This window comes from Heterodontus francisci, chromosome 20 (genome assembly GCF_036365525.1).
Source record: "Heterodontus francisci isolate sHetFra1 chromosome 20, sHetFra1.hap1, whole genome shotgun sequence".
Taxonomy (NCBI): Eukaryota; Metazoa; Chordata; class Chondrichthyes; order Heterodontiformes; family Heterodontidae; genus Heterodontus; species Heterodontus francisci.
In genome coordinates, this window is record NC_090390.1 from 91,253,143 (window position 1) to 91,275,021 (window position 21,879).

The following is a 21,879-nucleotide window of genomic DNA, read 5'->3' on the forward strand; positions in this document are numbered from 1 at the left end:
AGTTCCAAGTCAGGATGGTTTTTGACTTGGAGGGGAACTTGCAGGTGGTGATGGGATGTGAACCAGTATTCCCAGGGCTGTAGCCTGGGCCTCTAGATTATTAGTCCAGTGGCCTACAATAATGGCATTGCATTTTTGCTGATGTAAGCTACTGCCCATTTTAAGTCGTAGGGACTGTTTTAATGTGTGCACATGTTGTTCATATAGATGTATCTGTTGTAAGCACGTGTATCTGCATCTAAGTCTGTTAATGTATAAGTGTCAGCTGTGGCTCTGTAATATGTCTATCACCACTGTGTCAAAGATTGAGGGAGATTGTGCAGGATTGTTGGAACTGTTGGCTTTATAAAGCACTTTGGGACGTCCTGAGTTTGTGAAAGATGCAAGATATGGTAAATGCAAGTTATTTTGTTATTCTTGTGTCACGTTCGGAAGGAGCATAATGAAAAAAAACAATGAAGTGAAAAAATTATAAAATGATCAAGTAAAAAAACTGTGGCACTTGACCATCCAACAAAATGGAAGAAGAGGTCAGGTGACACATCCACCTCCCCTCCTCTGGAAATATACATGCTGATCCCATACTTCAATTTGCTGCAGGAGAGAAATTAAAAGGTGACCTTTTTAAAAAAATACCTCTCCATCCGTGCAAGTAAACCATCACTGTCTCCAGACTGAAGTTTTGACCACTAGAAATCGACAACACCTCAATAATTTCAAGACTGCAACATCCAGGCCTGCAGCTTTAAAAAGACTTCCCTCTAGGAAGATTTGTGAAGGGTAGGTCGTGCCTCACAAACCTTATTGAGTTTTTCGAGAAGGTGACCAAACAGGTGGATGAGGGTAAAGCAGTGGATGTGGTGTATATGGATTTCAGTAAGGCGTTTGATAAGGTTCCCCACGGTAGGCTATTGCAGAAAATACGCAAGTATGGGGTTGAAGGTGATTTAGAGCTTTGGATCAGAAATTGGCTAGCTGAAAGAAGACAGAGGGTGGTGGTTGATGGCAAATGTTCATCCTGGAGTTTAGTTACTAGTGGTGTACCGCAAGGATCTGTTTTGGGGCCACTGCTGTTTGTCATTTTTATAAATGACCTGGAAGAGGGTGTAGAAGGGTGGGTTAGTAAATTTGCGGATGACACTAAGGTCGGTGGAGTTGTGGATAGTGCCGAAGGATGTTGTAGGTTACAGAGGGACATAGATAGGCTGCAGAGCTGGGCTGAGAGATGGCAAATGGAGTTTAATGCGGAAAAGTGTGAGGTGATTCACTTTGGAAGGAGTAACAGGAATGCAGAGTACTGGGCGAATGGGAAGATTCTTGGTAGTGTAGATGAACAGAGAGATCTTGGTGTCCAGGTACATAAATCCCTGAAAGTTGCCACCCAGGTTAATAGGGCTGTTACGAAGGCATATGGTGTGTTAGCTTTTATTAGTAGGGGGATCGAGTTTCGGAGCCACGATGTCATGCTGCAGCTGTACAAAACTCTGGTGAGACCGCACCTGGAGTATTGCGTGCAGTTCTGGTCACCGCATTATAGGAAGAATGTGGAAGCTTTGGAAAGGGTGCAGAGGAGATTTACTAGGATGTTGCCTGGTATGGAGGGAAGGTCTTACGAGGAAAGGCTGAGGGACTTGAGGTTGTTTTCGTTGGAGAGAAGGAGGAGGAGAGGTGACTTAATAGAGACATATAAGATAATCAGAGGGTTAGATAGGGTGGATAGTGAGAGTCTTTTTCCTCGGATGGTGATGGCAAACACGAGGGGACATAGCTTTAAGTTGAGGGGTGATAGATATAGGACAGATGTTAGAGGTAGTTTCTTTACTCAGAGAGTAGTAGGGGTGTGGAACGCCCTGCCTGCAACAGTAGTAGACTCGCCAACTTTAAGGGCATTTAAGTGGTCATTGGATAGACATATGGATGAAAATGGAATAGTGTCGGTCAGATGGTTTCACAGGTCGGCGCAACATCGAGGGCCGAAGGGCCTGTACTGCGCTGTAATGTTCTAATTCTAATTCTAATTCAAAAGGTTTCTGTAAACCATGGACTCTTACACCACTTAGGACTTTAATTGCATCTTACCCTTTTTCTTCTATCTATCATGTGTTTGTGTGTGTGTGTAAATGTGTGAGTGGGTGAAGGTTGTGAACAATTTGGGTCTTGCTGTTTCAATAAAAATTTAACCTTAACTTTTTAAACCTATGAGAAAAGCTGTTGCTGTTTAATTGATAAACAAAACACTCTGGCTAAACACCAGGCTGAATTTTATCAGTGCGCCCCGTTCTGCGATGGCGCGCTGTGACAACAGTGGCCTTCCAACATGTCATGCTGCCACACAGTCCCCGCAATATTACGCACGGGGGCTGACCTGAACAGAGGAGGTGCAGCAGCCACCCCTGATAATGTTGAGGTTGCCACATCCCGGCAAAGGCGTCCGGCGCCACCGTGCAGGCGTGCTGCCATTTTTAAAGGACTTCAAACCCTTAGCAAAGATTTAAATTTTTAAAGGTGCATTATAATTAATTTTTATTAAATAAATACTTAGGTGATGGAGGCCCTTCCCCAACAGCACCGCCCCCCCCCCCCCCGTCCCCCCACCAGGTCTTTTCATTGCCCGATATGAAAAAATCTCACTTTATTCTATACCCGACCTTTCGTCCCCAACCTTCTAACATTTGCCCTTTAACCCCTTCCCAGCATCCCCACAGCCAATAAAAGTGTTCTCCCCGCTCGCCCATCCCTCCCGCCCTGAAAATTCTATTCCTCCTCCCTCCGCACCAGGTTCTTGGAACTCCATACAGAATACCGAAGGTGTGCAATGTACGATTGGCAGCCGTAAGATCGGAATGAACAACCACTGCCAGTAGATAAGTGCATTTACATATAATTTATATTAATTTAAATATTAAGATGAAGGTCCCGCATCTTTGTGGCGGGTGGGCCGCACCGAAGTCCCCCGCCGCCGGTAATATGTGGCGGGCCTTTCTCGACATCGGGGGTCGAGGCGGGCCTCTCCCCGCAGAATTTTACAGGCCCCTCTCACCGCGACCCACAGTATCGGTGGGCTGGTAAAATTCAGCCCACCATTTCTTTTCAGAAATACTGTCTACAGTCAGTTGGGAGGTGAAAAGTGGAAGTCATTTCGGATGTATATATGTCTGTGGGGACATATATGTGTTTCCGTATATGTCATAAAGAAATACAGCACCAAAACGGCCCTTTGGCCCACCGAGTCCACACCAACCATCAGCCACCCATTGATACTAATCCCATTTTTCCCTCTCACATCCCCACCTTCCCTCAATTCTCCTACCACCCACCTACACTAGGGGCAATTTACAATGGCCAATTTACCTATCAACCTGCAAGTCTTTGGCTGTGGGAGGAAACCGGAGCCCCCGGCGAAAACCCACGCAGACACAGGGAGAACTTGCAAACTCCACACAGGCAGTACCCAGAATTGAACCCGGGTCGCTGGAGTGGTGAGACCACAGTGCTAACCACTGCACCGCTGTGCTGCTGTATATGTGTTTCATATTATCCACAAACTTTGAAATTGTGCCCTGTACACCAAGGTTTAGGTCATTAATATATATCAGGAAAAACAAGGGTCCCAACACTGATCCCTGGGGAACTCCACTACAAACCTTCCTCCAGTCTGAAAAACATCCATTAACCACTACTCTGTTTCCTGTTACTCAGCCAATTCCGTATCCATGTTGCTACTGTCCCTTTTATTCCATCAGCTACAAGTTGCTCACAAGTTGTGTGGCACTGTATCAAACACCTTTTGAAAATCCATGTACACCACATCAACAGCATTGCCCTCATCAACCCTCTCTGTTACCTCCTCAAAAACTCCAACTAGTTAATTAAACATGACTTTCCCTTAAGAAATTCGTGTTGGCTTTCCTTAATTAACCCACATTTGTCCATGTGACTATTAATTTTGTCCCAAATTAATCTTTCTAGAAATTGCCCCATCACCAAAGTTAAACTGACTGGTCTGTAGTTGCTGGGCTTATCTTGACACCCTTTTTGGAACACAGGTGTAACCTTTACAATTCTCCAGTCCTCTGGCACCACCCCCGAGTCTAAGAAATACTGAAAAATTATGGCCAGTGCCTCTGCAATTTCTACTCTCACTTCCCTCAGTATCCTTGACTGCATCTCACCCGGTCCTGGTGCCTTATCCACTTTAAGTACAGACAGCCGATCCAACACCACCTCCTTATCAATTTTAAACCCTTCTAGTATCTGATTAACCTCCTCTTTCAACATTGCCTGGGTTGCATCTTCTTCCTTGGTAAAGACCGATGCAAAATATTCATTTAATACCTCAGCTATGTCCTCTGCCTCCGTGTGCAAATCCCCTTGTTAATCCCTAATCAGCCCCACTCCTCCTTTTACCACCCTTTTACTATCAATATGCCTACAGAAAACTTTGGGATTTCCTTTTATGTTAGCTGCCAGTATCTGTTCATACTCTCTCTTTGCTTCTCTTATTTGTTTTTTCACTTCCCCTCTGGACCTTCTATATTCAGTCTGGTTCTCAATAGTATTTTCTATCTGGCATCTGTCAGAAGCACACTTTTTCTTCTTTACCTTAATCTCTACCTCTTTTGTCATCCAGGGAGCTCTGGATTTGTTTGACCTACTTTTCCCCTTCGAGGGGACATACTTTGTCTGTGCCCGAACTATCCCTTCTTTGAAGGTAGCCTATTGTTCATCTACCAGTTTTCCTGCCAACTTTTGACTCCAATTTATTTGTCCTAGATCCATTCTTACTCCATTGAAGTTGGCCTTCCTCCAGTTAATTATTCTTAACCTGGATTGCTCTTTGTCCTTTTCCATAGTCAACCTAAACCTTATGATGCAATGATCACTATCCCCTAAATGCTCTCCTACTGATACTTGATCAACTCGGCCCACCTCATTCCCAAGAACCAGGTCTAGCAGTGCCTCCTTTCTCATTGGACTAGAAACATACTGTTGTAGAAACATTTCCTGAACACACTCTAGGAACTCTTGCCCCTCACTGCCCTTTACACTACTATTATCCCAGTCTATGTTTGGATAATTAAAGTCCCCCATTATAACTACCCTATAATTTTGCACCTCTATTTGTGTGTGAATATATGTGTGTGTATTTGCATATGCTTTTGTGTATATAATAGTGTGTGTGTGTTGATGTATATTTGTATAGGTGTGTGTATATATATGTGAATGCGTGTGTGTGAATGTATATTTGTGTATGTTTGTGTGAGGCTGGATATGTGTGTGCTTGTATACTTGTACTCACTTGAGACAGTTGCTTTTTGATGCCTGATCTGTCCAGCAGGCAATAGAGGCCTTAGAGCAGACTCCAATCCTCTCTTCACTGGACATATATATGCACGTGTCAAGCAAGCATTGCTTTCTAGCCATCAGGAAGAGGATCCCTGGCTAGTTCACATTCCCTAACTGAGCGGCACTGAGGCCAAGCTTAATCCCGCATTGCTGGCTCAGCTCAGCTCAGCTCAGCTCAGCAGCCACAGCACAGGCCTGAATCAGAACCCGAGCCTTTCCTGTCTGCGTGGCTCACTTTATTTTTATTCTTTCATGCGACATCGGCATCATTTGTTGCCCATCCCAAATTGCCCTTGACAACTGAGTGGCTTGTTAGGACATTTCAGAGGGCAGTTAAGAGTTAACCACATTGCTGTGGGTCTGGAGTCACTCGTAGGCCAGACCAGGTCAGGATGGCAGATTTCCTTCACGAAAAGCATTAGCGAACCAGAGGGGTTTTTGTAACAATCGATGAAAGTTTCAAGGCACCAATACCAAGACTAGCTTTCCATTTCAGATGTTTATTAATTAATTTAATTTATTCGTTGAATTGTTTTAAATCCACCAGCTGCCCTGGTGGGATTTGAACCTGTGTCCCCAAGGTATCAGCCTGGGCCTTGGATTCGTGTTCAGTGACATGATCACTACACCACCATTTCCCCAGCAGTCTGGCTGAGACCTGCCGTTGTCTCCTGATTAATGATCAGTGACCTGTTCCGAACTGTTCACAAGTAAGAAAGTTAATCTGCTTAAAACATTCTCTCATTCAGCCTCTTCAAATGATAACAAGTTAGAACACATCGATACATAAAGTAGTATTGTTTCACTGGGTGTGAGTCCCAGGAAAAGAACGCAACATTATCCTCCTGTGGAAATAGTTACTAAAGCCTCAGTGACGTCTTTGGACTTTATACCTGCGGCAAACAGCCAAAATGCAGCTTGCAGAAACCATCCTGTCAGAAAGCTTTTTTAACATGTATTTGGAACCGATTCTGCAACGACAAATTCAGTACAAGTGATGGGCGTGAGAAAGGCATTATATTGTGTATCATTGAGCGCACACAGCGAGGCCGGATCGGACAGTGAGTACTGCCTTTCACAGTCACCAGAGCATACCATGCTTAATGTTCAACCGACAAGTTGGCTGACTTGAGTGCAAGATATTTTTCTAACTTATCAGCAGTTTTATATGTAGCTCACTGTCTGTGGAAGCCATTTAGCATATTTCTCAATGTTTACTCTTTGCATACTGAAGATTGGCTCTACTGTGTGTACTGGAGATACTGAGACTGGGCCCATTGTACTGTGTGTACTGGAGATACTGAGAGACTGGGCCCATTGTACTGTGTATACTGGAGATACTGAGACTGGGCCCATTGTACTGTGTGTACTGGAGATACTGAGAGACTGGGCCCATTGTACTGTGTGTACTGGAGATACTGAGAGACTGGGCCCATTGTACTGTGTGTACTGGAGATACTGAGACTGGGCCCATTGTACTGTGTGAACTGGAGATACTGAGAGACTGGGCCCATTGTACTGTGTGTACTGGAGATACTGAGAGACTGGGCCCATTGTACTGTGTATACTGGAGATACTGAGAGACTGGGCCCATTGTACTGTGTGAACTGGAGATACTGAGAGACTGGGCCCATTGTACTGTGTGTACTGGAGATACTGAGAGACTGGGCCCATTGTACTGTGTATACTGGAGATACTGAGAGACTGGGCCCATTGTACTGTGTGTACTGGAGATACTGAGAGACTGGGCCCATTGTACTGTGTATACTGGAGATACTGAGAGACTGGGCCCATTGTACTGTGTGTACTGGAGATACTGAGAGACTGGGCCCATTGTACTGTGTATACTGGAGATACTGATACTCGGCCCATTGTACTGTGTATACTGGAGATACTGAGAGACTGGGCCCATTGTACTGTGTATACTGGAGATACTGATACTCGGCCCATTGTACTGTGTGTACTGGAGATACTGAGAGACTGGGCCCATTGTACTGTGTATACTGGAGATACTGATACTCGGCCCATTGTACTGTGTATACTGGAGATACTGAGAGACTGGTCCCATTGTACTGTGTGTACTGGAGATACTGAGACTGGGCCCATTGTACTGTGTGAACTGGAGATACTGAGAGACTGGGCCCATTGTACTGTGTGTACTGGAGATACTGAGAGACTGGGCCCATTGTACTGTGTATACTGGAGATACTGAGAGACTGGGCCCATTGTACTGTGTGTACTGGAGATACTGAGAGACTGGGCCCATTGTACTGTGTGTACTGGAGATACTGAGAGACTGGGCCCATTGTACTGTGTATACTGGAGATACTGAGAGACTGGGCCCATTGTACTGTGTGTACTGGAGATACTGAGACTGGGCCCATTGTACTGTGTATACTGGAGATACTGAGAGACTGGGCCCATTGTACTGTGTATACTGGAGATACTGAGAGACTGGGCCCATTGTACTGTGTATACTGGAGATACAGAGAGACTGGGCCCATTGTACTGTGTATACTGGAGATACTGAGAGACTGGGCCCATTGTACTGTGTATACTGGAGATACAGAGAGACTGGGCCCATTGTACTGTGTATACTGGAGATACTGAGAGACTGGGCCCATTGTACTGTGTGTACTGGAGATACTGAGACTGGGCCCATTGTACTGTGTGTACTGGAGATACTGAGACTGGGCCCATTGTACTGTGTATACTGGAGATACTGATACTCGGCCCATTGTACTGTGTATACTGGAGATACTGAGACTGGGCCCATTGTACTGTGTGTACTGGAGATACTGAGAGACTGGGCCCATTGTACTGTGTATACTGGAGATACTGAGACTGGGCCCATTGTACTGTGTGTACTGGAGATACTGAGAGACTGGGCCCATTGTACTGTGTGTACTGGAGATACTGAGACTGGGCCCATTGTACTGTGTGTACTGGAGATACTGAGACTGGGCCCATTGTACTGTGTATACTGGAGATACTGAGACTGGGCCCATTGTACTGTGTGTACTGGAGATACTGAGACTGGGCCCATTGTACTGTGTATACTGGAGATACTGATACTCGGCCCATTGTACTGTGTATACTGGAGATACTGAGACTGGGCCCATTGTACTGTGTGTACTGGAGATACTGAGAGACTGGGCCCATTGTACTGTGTGTACTGGAGATACTGAGAGACTGGGCCCATTGTACTGTGTGTACTGGAGATACTGAGAGACTGGGCCCATTGTACTGTGTATACTGGAGATACTGAGAGACTGGGCCCATTGTACTGTGTGTACTGGAGATACTGAGACTGGGCCCATTGTACTGTGTATACTGGAGATACTGATACTCGGCCCATTGTACTGTGTATACTGGAGATACTGAGACTGGGCCCATTGTACTGTGTGTACTGGAGATACTGAGACTGGGCCCATTGTACTGTGTATACTGGAGATACTGATACTCGGCCCATTGTACTGTGTATACTGGAGATACTGAGAGACTGGTCCCATTGTACTGTGTGTACTGGAGATACTGAGAGACTGGGCCCATTGTACTGTGTGTACTGGAGATACTGAGAGACTGGGCCCATTGTACTGTGTATACTGGAGATACTGAGAGACTGGGCCCATTGTACTGTGTATACTGGAGATACTGAGAGACTGGGCCCATTGTACTGTGTGTACTGGAGATACTGAGAGACTGGTCCCATTGTACTGTGTGTACTGGAGATACTGAGAGACTGGGCCCATTGTACTGTGTGTACTGGAGATACTGAGAGACTGGGCCCATTGTACTGTGTATACTGGAGATACTGAGAGACTGGGCCCATTGTACTGTGTGTACTGGAGATACTGAGAGACTGGGCCCATTGTACTGTGTGTACTGGAGATACTGAGAGACTGGGCCCATTGTACTGTGTGTACTGGAGATACTGAGACTGGGCCCATTGTACTGTGTATACTGGAGATACTGATACTCGGCCCATTGTACTGTGTGTACTGGAGATACTGAGACTGGGCCCATTGTACTGTGTGTACTGGAGATACTGAGACTGGGCCCATTGTACTGTGTGCACTGGAGATACTGAGACTGGGCCCATTGTACTGTGTATACTGGAGATACTGATACTCGGCCCATTGTACTGTGTATACTGGAGATACTGAGAGACTGGTCCCATTGTACTGTGTGTACTGGAGATACTGAGACTGGGCCCATTGTACTGTGTATACTGGAGATACTGAGAGACTGGTCCCATTGTACTGTGTGTACTGGAGATACTGAGAGACTGGGCCCATTGTACTGTGTGTACTGGAGATACTGAGACTGGGCCCATTGTACTGTGTATACTGGAGATACTGAGAGACTGGGCCCATTGTACTGTGTGTACTGGAGATACTGAGACTGGGCCCATTGTACTGTGTATACTGGAGATACTGAGAGACTGGGCCCATTGTACTGTGTATACTGGAGATACTGAGAGACTGGGCCCATTGTACTGTGTATACTGGAGATACTGAGAGACTGGGCCCATTGTACTGTGTGTACTGGAGATACAGAGAGACTGGGCCCATTGTACTGTGTATACTGGAGATACTGAGAGACTGGGCCCATTGTACTGTGTGTACTGGAGATACTGAGAGACTGGGCCCATTGTACTGTGTGAACTGGAGATACTGAGAGACTGGGCCCATTGTACTGTGTGTACTGGAGATACAGAGAGACTGGGCCCATTGTACTGTGTATACTGGAGATACTGAGAGACTGGGCCCATTGTACTGTGTATACTGGAGATACTGAGAGACTGGGCCCATTGTACTGTGTGTACTGGAGATACTGAGAGACTGGGCCCATTGTACTGTGTGTACTGGAGATACTGAGAGACTGGGCTCATTGTACTGTGTGTACTGGAGATACAGAGAGACTGGGCCCATTGTACTGTGTATACTGGAGATACTGAGAGACTGGGCCCATTGTACTGTGTATACTGGAGATACTGAGAGACTGGGCCCATTGTACTGTGTGTACTGGAGATACAGAGAGACTGGGCCCATTGTACTGTGTATACTGGAGATACTGAGAGACTGGGCCCATTGTACTGTGTATACTGGAGATACTGAGAGACTGGGCCCATTGTACTGTGTGTACTGGAGATACTGAGAGACTGGGCCCATTGTACTGTGTATACTGGAGATACTGAGAGACTGGGCCCATTGTACTGTGTGTACTGGAGATACTGAGAGACTGGGCCCATTGTACTGTGTATACTGGAGATACTGAGAGACTGGGCCCATTGTACTGTGTGTACTGGAGATACTGAGAGACTGGGCCCATTGTACTGTGTATACTGGAGATACTGAGAGACTGGGCCCATTGTACTGTGTATACTGGAGATACTGAGAGACTGGGCCCATTGTACTGTGTGTACTGGAGATACTGAGAGACTGGGCCCATTGTACTGTGTATACTGGAGATACTGAGAGACTGGGCCCATTGTACTGTGTATACTGGAGATACTGAGAGACTGGGCCCATTGTACTGTGTGCACTGGAGATACTGAGAGACTGGGCCCATTGTACTGTGTGTACTGGAGATACTGAGAGACTGGGCCCATTGTACTGTGTGTACTGGAGATACTGAGAGACTGGGCCCATTGTACTGTGTGCACTGGAGATACTGAGAGACTGGGCCCATTGTACTGTGTATACTGGAGATACTGAGAGACTGGGCCCATTGTACTGTGTGTACTGGAGATACTGAGAGACTGGGCCCATTGTACTGTGTATACTGGAGATACTGAGAGACTGGGCCCATTGTACTGTGTGTACTGGAGATACTGAGAGACTGGGCCCATTGTACTGTGTGTACGGGAGATACTGAGAGACTGGGCCCATTGTACTGTGTGTACAGGAGATACTGAGAGACTGGGCCCATTGTACTGTGTGTACTGGAGATACTGAGAGACTGGGCCCATTGTACTGTGTATACTGGAGATACTGAGAGACTGGGCCCATTGTACTGTGTGTACTGGAGATACTGAGAGACTGGGCCCATTGTACTGTGTGTACGGGAGATACTGAGAGACTGGGCCCATTGTACTGTGTGTACTGGAGATACTGAGAGACTGGGCCCATTGTACTGTGTGTACTGGAGATACTGAGAGACTGGGCCCATTGTACTGTGTGTACTGGAGATACTGAGAGACTGGGCCCATTGTACTGTGTATACTGGAGATACTGAGAGACTGGGCCCATTGTACTGTGTGGACTGGAGATACTGAGAGACTGGGCCCATTGTACTGTGTGTACGGGAGATACTGAGAGACTGGGCCCATTGTACTGTGTGTACGGGAGATACTGAGAGACTGGGCCCATTGTACTGTGTATACTGGAGATACTGAGAGACTGGGCCCATTGTACTGTGTGTACTGGAGATACTGAGAGACTGGGCCCATTGTACTGTGTGTACTGGAGATACAGAGAGACTGGGCCCATTGTACTGTGTATACTGGAGATACTGAGAGACTGGGCCCATTGTACTGTGTATACTGGAGATACTGAGAGACTGGGCCCATTGTACTGTGTATACTGGAGATACTGAGAGACTGGGCCCATTGTACTGTGTATACTGGAGATACAGAGAGACTGGGCCCATTGTACTGTGTATACTGGAGATACTGAGACTGGGCCGATTGTACTGTGTATACTGGAGATACAGAGAGACTGGGCCCATTGTACTGTGTGTACTGGAGATACAGAGAGACTGGGCCCATTGTACTGTGTGTATTGGAGATACAGAGAGACTGGGCCCATTGTACTGTGTGTACTGGAGATACTGAGACTGGGCCCATTGTACTGTGTGTACTGGAGATACTGAGAGACTGGGCCCATTGTACTGTGTATACTGGAGATACTGAGAGACTGGGCCCATTGTACTGTGTGCACTGGAGATACTGAGAGACTGGGCCCATTGTACTGTGTATACTGGAGATACTGAGAGACTGGGCCCATTGTACTGTGTGCACTGGAGATACTGAGAGACTGGGCCCATTGTACTGTGTATACTGGAGATACTGAGACTGGGCCCATTGTACTGTGTGTACTGGAGATACTGAGAGACTGGGCCCATTGTACTGTGTATACTGGAGATACTGAGAGACTGGGCCCATTGTACTGTGTATACTGGAGATACTGAGACTGGGCCCATTGTACTGTGTGTACTGGAGATACTGAGAGACTGGGCCCATTGTACTGTGTATACTGGAGATACTGAGACTGGGCCCATTGTACTGTGTGTACTGGAGATACTGAGAGACTGGGCCCATTGTACTGTGTATACTGGAGATACTGAGACTGGGCCCATTGTACTGTGTGTACTGGAGATACTGAGAGACTGGGCCCATTGTACTGTGTGTACTGGAGATACTGAGAGACTGGGCCCATTGTACTGTGTATACTGGAGATACTGAGAGACTGGGCCCATTGTACTGTGTATACTGGAGATACTGAGAGACTGGGCCCATTGTACTGTGTGTACTGGAGATACTGAGAGACTGGGCCCATTGTACTGTGTATACTGGAGATACTGAGAGACTGGGCCCATTGTACTGTGTGTACTGGAGATACTGAGAGACTGGGCCCATTGTACTGTGTATACTGGAGATACTGAGAGACTGGGCCCATTGTACTGTGTGTACTGGAGATACTGAGAGACTGGGCCCATTGTACTGTGTATACTGGAGATACTGTGAGACTGGGCCCATTGTACTGTGTATACTGGAGATACTGAGAGACTGGGCCCATTGTACTGTGTATACTGGAGATACTGAGACTGGGCCCATTGTACTGTGTGCACTGGAGATACTGAGAGACTGGGCCCATTGTACTGTGTATACTGGAGATACTGAGAGACTGGGCCCATTGTACTGTGTATACTGGAGATACTGAGAGACTGGGCCCATTGTACTGTGTATACTGGAGATACTGAGAGACTGGGCCCATTGTACTGAGTTTACTGGAGATACTGAGACTGGGCCCATTGTACTGTGTGAACTGGAGATACTGAGAGACTGGGCCCATTGTACTGTGTATACTGGAGATACTGAGAGACTGGGCCCATTGTACTGTGTGTACTGGAGATACTGAGAGACTGGGCTCATTGTACTGTGTGTACTGGAGATACTGAGACTGGGCCCATTGTACTGTGTATACTGGAGATACTGAGAGACTGGGCCCATTGTACTGTGTGCACTGGAGATACTGAGAGACTGGGCCCATTGTACTGTGTATACTGGAGATACTGAGAGACTGGGCCCATTGTACTGTGTATACTGGAGATACTGAGAGACTGGGCCCATTGTATTGTGTGCACTGGAGATACTGAGAGACTGGGCCCATTGTACTGTGTATACTGGAGATACTGAGAGACTGGGCCCATTGTACTGTGTATACTGGAGATACTGAGAGACTGGGCCCATTGTACTGAGTTTACTGGAGATACTGAGACTGGGCCCATTGTACTGTGTGTACTGGAGATACTGAGAGACTGGGCCCATTGTACTGTGTGTACTGGAGATACTGAGAGACTGGGCCCATTGTACTGTGTGTACTGGAGATACTGAGAGACTGGGCCCATTGTACTGTGTGTACTAGAGATACTGAGAGACTGGGCCCATTGTACTGTGTATACTGGAGATACTGAGAGCCTGGGCCCATTGTACTGTGTGTACTAGAGATACTGAGAGACTGGGCTCATTGTACTCTCTATACTGGAGATACTGAGAGCCTGGGCCCATTGTACTGTGTGTACTGGAGATACTGAGAGCCTGGGCCCATTGTACTGTGTGTACTAGAGATACTGAGAGACTGGGCTCATTGTACTCTCTATACTGGAGATACTGAGAGCCTGGGCCCATTGTACTGTGTGTACTGGAGATACTGAGAGCCTGGGCCCATTGTACTGTGTGTACTGGAGATACTGAGAGACTGGGCCCATTGTACTGTGTGTACTAGAGATACTGAGAGACTGGGCTCATTGTACTCTCTATACTGGAGATACTGAGAGCCTGGGCCCATTGTACTGTGTGTACTGGAGATACTGAGAGCCTGGGCCCATTGTACTGTGTGTACTAGAGATACTGAGAGACTGGGCTCATTGTACTGTGTATACTGGAGATACTGAGAGACTGGGCCCATTGTACTGTGTGTACTAGAGATACTGAGAGACTGGGCTCATTGTACTGTGTATACTGGAGATACTGAGAGACTGGGCTCATTGTACTGTGTATACTGGAGATACTGAGAGACTGGGCCCATTGTACTGTGTATACTGGAGATACTGAGAGACTGGGCTCATTGTACTCTCTATACTGGAGATACTGAGAGCCTGGGCCCATTGTACTGTGTGTACTGGAGATACTGAGAGCCTGGGCCCATTGTACTGTGTGTACTAGAGATACTGAGAGACTGGGCTCATTGTACTGTGTATACTGGAGATACTGAGAGACTGGGCCCATTGTACTGTGTATACTGGAGATACTGAGAGACTGGGCTCATTGTACTCTCTATACTGGAGATACTGAGAGCCTGGGCCCATTGTACTGTGTGTACTGGAGATACTGAGAGCCTGGGCCCATTGTACTGTGTGTACTAGAGATACTGAGAGACTGGGCTCATTGTACTGTGTATACTGGAGATACTGAGAGACTGGGCCCATTGTACTGTGTGTACTAGAGATACTGAGAGACTGGGCTCATTGTACTGTGTATACTGGAGATACTGAGACTGGGCCCATTGTACTGTGTATACTGGAGATACTGAGAGACTGGGCCCATTGTACTGTGTATACTGGAGATACTGAGAGACTGGGCCCATTGTACTGTGTATACTGGAGATACTGAGAGACTGGGCCCATTGTACTGTGTGTACTGGAGATACTGAGAGCCTGGGCCCATTGTACTGTGTGTACTAGAGATACTGAGAGACTGGGCTCATTGTACTGTGTATACTGGAGATACTGAGCCTGGGCCCATTGTACTGTGTGTACTGGAGATACTGAGAGACTGGGCCCATTGTACTGTGGAGGCTGGAGATACTGAGAGACTGGGCCCATTGTACTGTGTGTACTGGAGATATTGAGAGACTGGGCCCATTGTACTGTGTGTACTGGAGATACTGAGAGACTGGGCCCATTGTACTGTGTATACTGGAGATACAGAGAGACTGGGCCCATTGTACTGTGTATACTGGAGATACTGAGAGACTGGGCCCATTGTACTGAGTTTACTGGAGATACTGAGACTGGGCCCATTGTACTGTGTGTACTGGAGATACTGAGAGACTGGGCCCATTGTACTGTGTATACTGGAGATACTGAGAGCCTGGGCCCATTGTACTGTGTGTACTAGAGATACTGAGAGACTGGGCTCATTGTACTCTCTATACTGGAGATACTGAGAGCCTGGGCCCATTGTACTGTGTGTACTAGAGATACTGAGAGACTGGGCTCATTGTACTCTCTATACTGGAGATACTGAGAGCCTGGGCCCATTGTACTGTGTGTACTGGAGATACTGAGAGACTGGGCCCATTGTACTGTGTATACTGGAGATACTGAGAGCCTGGGCCCATTGTACTGTGTGTACTGGAGATACTGAGAGCCTGGGCCCATTGTACTGTGTGTACTAGAGATACTGAGAGACTGGGCTCATTGTACTCTCTATACTGGAGATACTGAGAGCCTGGGCCCATTGTACTGTGTGTACTGGAGATACTGAGAGCCTGGGCCCATTGTACTGTGTGTACTAGAGATACTGAGAGACTGGGCTCATTGTACTGTGTATACTGGAGATACTGAGAGACTGGGCCCATTGTACTGTGTGTACTAGAGATACTGAGAGACTGGGCTCATTGTACTGTGTATACTGGAGATACTGAGAGACTGGGCTCATTGTACTGTGTATACTGGAGATACTGAGAGACTGGGCCCATTGTACTGTGTATACTGGAGATACTGAGAGACTGGGCTCATTGTACTCTCTATACTGGAGATACTGAGAGCCTGGGCCCATTGTACTGTGTGTACTGGAGATACTGAGAGCCTGGGCCCATTGTACTGTGTGTACTAGAGATACTGAGAGACTGGGCTCATTGTACTGTGTATACTGGAGATACTGAGAGACTGGGCCCATTGTACTGTGTATACTGGAGATACTGAGAGACTGGGCTCATTGTACTCTCTATACTGGAGATACTGAGAGCCTGGGCCCATTGTACTGTGTGTACTGGTGATACTGAGAGCCTGGGCCCATTGTACTGTGTGTACTAGAGATACTGAGAGACTGGGCTCATTGTACTGTGTATACTGGAGATACTGAGAGACTGGGCCCATTGTACTGTGTGTACTAGAGATACTGAGAGACTGGGCTCATTGTACTGTGTATACTGGAGATACTGAGACTGGGCCCATTGTACTGTGTATACTGGAGATACTGAGAGACTGGGCCCATTGTACTGTGTATACTGGAGATACTGAGAGACTGGGCCCATTGTACTGTGTATACTGGAGATACTGAGAGACTGGGCCCATTGTACTGTGTGTACTGGAGATACTGAGAGCCTGGGCCCATTGTACTGTGTGTACTAGAGATACTGAGAGACTGGGCTCATTGTACTGTGTATACTGGAGATACTGAGCCTGGGCCCATTGTACTGTGTGTACTGGAGATACTGAGAGACTGGGCCCATTGTACTGTGGAGGCTGGAGATACTGAGAGACTGGGCCCATTGTACTGTGTGTACTGGAGATATTGAGAGACTGGGCCCATTGTACTGTGTGTACTGGAGATACTGAGAGACTGGGCCCATTGTACTGTGTATACTGGAGATACAGAGAGACTGGGCCCATTGTGCTGTGTGTACTGGAGATACAGAGAGACTGGGCCCATTGTACTGTGGAGGCTGGAGATACTGAGAGACTGGGCCCATTGTACTGTGTATACTGGAGATACAGAGAGACTGGGCCCATTGTGCTGTGTGTACTGGAGATACAGAGAGACTGGGCCCATTGTACTGTGTATACTGGAGATACTGAGAGACTGGGCCCATTGTGCTGTGTGTACTGGAGATACAGAGAGACTGGGCCCATTGTACTGTGTATACTGGAGATACTGAGAGACTGGGCCCATTGTACTGTGTATACTGGAGATACTGAGAGACTGGGCCCATTGTACTGTGTATACTGGAGATACTGAGAGACTGGGCCCATTGTACTGTGTATACTGGAGATACTGAGAGACTGGGCCCATTGTACTGTGTATACTGGAGATACTGAGAGACTGGGCCCATTGTACTGTGTGTACTGGAGATACTGAGACTGGGCCCATTGTACTGTGTATACTGGAGATACTGAGAGACTGGGCCCATTGTACTGTGTGTACTGGAGATACTGAGACTGGGCCCATTGTACTGTGTATACTGGAGATACTGAGGGACTGGGCCCATTGTACTGTGTATACTGGAGATACTGAGAGACTGGGCCCATTGTACTGTGTATACTGGAGATACTGAGAGACTGGGCCCATTGTACTGTGTATACTGGAGATACTGAGAGACTGGGCCCATTGTACTGTGTATACTGGAGATACTGAGAGACTGGGCCCATTGTACTGTGTGTACTGGAGATACTGAGAGACTGGGCCCATTGTACTGTGTATACTGGAGATACTGAGAGACTGGGCCCATTGTACTGTGTATACTGGAGATACTGAGAGACTGGGCCCATTGTACTGTGTATACTGGAGATACTGAGAGACTGGGCCCATTGTACTGTGTGTACTGGAGATACTGAGACTGGGCCCATTGTACTGTGTATACTGGAGATACTGAGAGACTGGGCCCATTGTACTGTGTGTACTGGAGATACTGAGACTGGGCCCATTGTACTGTGTATACTGGAGATACTGAGGGACTGGGCCCATTGTACTGTGTATACTGGAGATACTGAGAGACTGGGCCCATTGTACTGTGTGTACTGGAGATACTGAGACTGGGCCCATTGTACTGTGTGTACTGGAGATACTGAGAGACTGGGCCCATTGTACTGTGTGTACTGGAGATACTGAGACTGGGCCCATTGTACTGTGTATACTGGAGATACTGAGGGACTGGGCCCATTGTACTGTGTATACTGGAGATACTGAGAGACTGGGCCCATTGTACTGTGTGTACTGGAGATACTGAGACTGGGCCCATTGTACTGTGTGGACTGGAGATACTGAGAGACTGGGCCCATTGTACTGTGTATACTGGAGATACTGAGAGACTGGGCCCATTGTACTGTGTATACTGGAGATACTGAGAGACTGGGCCCATTGTACTGTGTATACTGGAGATACTGAGAGACTGGGCCCATTGTACTGTGTATACTGGAGATACTGAGAGACTGGGCCCATTGTACTGTGTATACTGGAGATACTGAGAGACTGGGCCCATTGTACTGTGTATACTGGAGATACTGAGAGACTGGGCCCATTGTACTGTGTGTACTGGAGATACTGAGAGACTGGGCCCATTGTACTGTGTGGACTGGAGATACTGAGAGACTGGGCCCATTGTACTGTGTATACTGGAGATACTGAGAGACTGGGCCCATTGTACTGTGTATACTGGAGATACTGAGAGACTGGGCCCATTGTACTGTGTGTACTGGAGATACTGAGACTGGGCCCATTGTACTGTGTATACTGGAGATACTGAGAGACTGGGCCCATTGTACTGTGTATACTGGAGATACTGAGAGACTGGGCCCATTGTACTGTGTATACTGGAGATACTGAGAGACTGGGCCCATTGTACTGTGTGTACTGGAGATACTGAGAGACTGGGCCCATTGTACTGTGTATACTGGAGATACTGAGAGACTGGGCCCATTGTACTGTGTATACTGGAGATACTGAGAGACTGGGCCCATTGTACTGTGTATACTGGAGATACTGAGAGACTGGGCCCATTGTACTGTGTATACTGGAGATACTGAGACTGGGCCCATTGTACTGTGTGTACTGGAGATACTGAGAGACTGGGCCCATTGTACTGTGTATACTGGAGATACTGAGAGACTGGGCCCATTGTACTGTGTGTACTGGAGATACTGAGAGACTGGGCCCATTGTACTGTGTGTACTGGAGATACTGAGAGACTGGGCCCATTGTACTGTGTGTACTGGAGATACTGAGAGACTGGGCCCATTGTACTGTGTATACTGGAGATACTGAGAGCCTGGGCCCATTGTACCGTGTGTACTGGAGATACTGAGAGACTGGGCCCATTGTACTGTGTGTACTGGAGATACTGAGAGACTGGGCCCATTGTACTGTGTATACTGGAGATACTGAGAGCCTGGGCCCATTGTACTGTGTATACTGGAGATACTGAGAGACTGGGCCCATTGTACTGTGTATACTGGAGATACTGAGAGACTGGGCCCATTGTACCGTGTGTACTGGAGATACTGAGAGACTGGGCCCATTGTACTGTGTATACTGGAGATACTGAGAGACTGGGCCCATTGTACTGTGTGTACTGGAGATACTGAGAGACTGGGCCCATTGTACTGTGTATACTGGAGATACTGAGAGACTGGGCCCATTGTACTGTGTGTACTGGAGATACTGAGAGACTGGGCCCATTGTACTGTGTGTACTGGAGATACTGAGAGACTGGGCCCATTGTACTGTGTGTACTGGAGATACTGAGACTGGGCCCATTGTACTGTGTGTACTGGAGATACTGAGAGACTGGGCCCATTGTACTGTGTGTACTGGAGATACAGAGAGACTGGGCCCATTGTACTGTGTATACTGGAGATACTGAGAGACTGGGCCCATTGTACTGTGTGTACTGGAGATACTGAGAGACTGGGCCCATTGTACTGTGTGTACTGGAGATACTGAGAGACTGGGCCCATTGTACTGTGTATACTGGAGATACTGAGAGACTGGGCCCATTGTACTGTGTGCACTGGAGATACTGAGAGACTGGGCCCATTGTACTGTGTGCACTGGAGATACTGAGAGACTGGGCCCATTGTACTGTGTGCACTGGAGATACTGAGAGACTGGGCCCATTGTACTGTGTGCACTGGAGATACTGAGAGACTGGGCCCATTGTACTGTGTGTACTGGAGATACTGAGAGACTGGGCCCATTGTACTGTGTGTACTGGAGATACTGAGAGACTGGGCCCATTGTACTGTGTATACTGGAGATACTGAGAGACTGGGCCCATTGTACTGTGTGCACTGGAGATACTGAGAGACTGGGCCCATTGTACTGTGTGCACTGGAGATACTGAGAGACTGGGCCCATTGTACTGTGTATACTGGAGATACTGAGAGACTGGGCCCATTGTACTGTGTGTACTGGAGATACTGAGAGACTGGGCCCATTGTACTGTGTATACTGGAGATACTGAGAGCCTGGGCCCATTGTACTGTGTGTACTGGAGATACTGAGAGACTGGGCCCATTGTACTGTGTGTACTGGAGATACTGAGAGACTGGGCCCATTGTACTGTGTATACTGGAGATACTGAGAGACTGGGCCCATTGTACTGTGTATACTGGAGATACTGAGAGACTGGGCCCATTGTACTGTGTATACTGGAGATACTGAGAGACTGGGCCCATTGTACTGTGTATACTGGAGATACTGAGAGACTGGGCCCATTGTATTGTGTATACTGGAGATACTGAGAGACTGGGCCCATTGTACTGTGTATACTGGAGATACTGAGAGCCTGGGCCCATTGTACTGTGTGTACTGGAGATACTGAGAGACTGGGCCCATTGTACTGTGTGTACTGGAGATACTGAGAGACTGGGCCCATTGTACTGTGTGTACTGGAGATACTGAGAGACTGGGCCCATTGTACTGTGTGTACTGGAGATACTGAGAGACTGGGCCCATTGTACTGTGTGTACTGGAGATACTGAGAGACTGGGCCCATTGTACTGTGTGTACTGGAGATACTGAGAGACTGGGCCCATTGTACTGTGTATACTGGAGATACTGAGAGACTGGGCCCATTGTACTGTGTGTACTGGAGATACTGAGAGACTGGGCCCATTGTACTGTGTGTACTGGAGATACTGAGAGACTGGGCCCATTGTACTGTGTATACTGGAGATACTGAGAGACTGGGCCCATTGTACTGTGTATACTGGAGATACTGAGAGACTGGGCCCATTGTACTGTGTATACTGGAGATACTGAGAGACTGGGCCCATTGTACTGTGTATACTGGAGATACAGAGAGACTGGGCCCATTGTACTGTGTATACTGGAGATACTGAGAGACTGGGCCCATTGTACTGTGTATACTGGAGATACAGAGAGACTGGGCCCATTGTACTGTGTATACTGGAGATACTGAGAGACTGGGCCCATTGTACTGTGTATACTGGAGATACTGAGAGACTGGGCCCATTGTACTGTGTGCACTGGAGATACTGAGAGACTGGGCCCATTGTACTGTG

The 21,879-nt window shown here is 47.4% G+C and overlaps 2 protein-coding genes across 4 annotated transcripts in view; one reads left to right on the forward strand and one right to left on the reverse strand.

The window, feature by feature from the left end:
- Positions 1 to 21,879, reverse strand: part of aldh18a1 (aldehyde dehydrogenase 18 family, member A1) — an 875,135-nt gene that overhangs the window by 512,573 nt on the left and 340,683 nt on the right. The window lies entirely within an intron of this gene.
- Positions 1 to 21,879, forward strand: part of entpd1 (ectonucleoside triphosphate diphosphohydrolase 1) — a 267,499-nt gene that overhangs the window by 80,694 nt on the left and 164,926 nt on the right. The window contains exon 1 of one of the 3 annotated variants that reach the window (XM_068053228.1): positions 6,222 to 6,407. The exons of the other annotated variants lie outside the window; for them this stretch is intronic. Within the exon in view, the coding sequence (XP_067909329.1) occupies positions 6,344 to 6,407 (64 nt within the window). The 5' untranslated portion in view covers positions 6,222 to 6,343. Of the gene's footprint in view, positions 1 to 6,221; positions 6,408 to 21,879 lie in introns of those variants that run through there. 3 annotated transcript variants of the gene reach the window in all.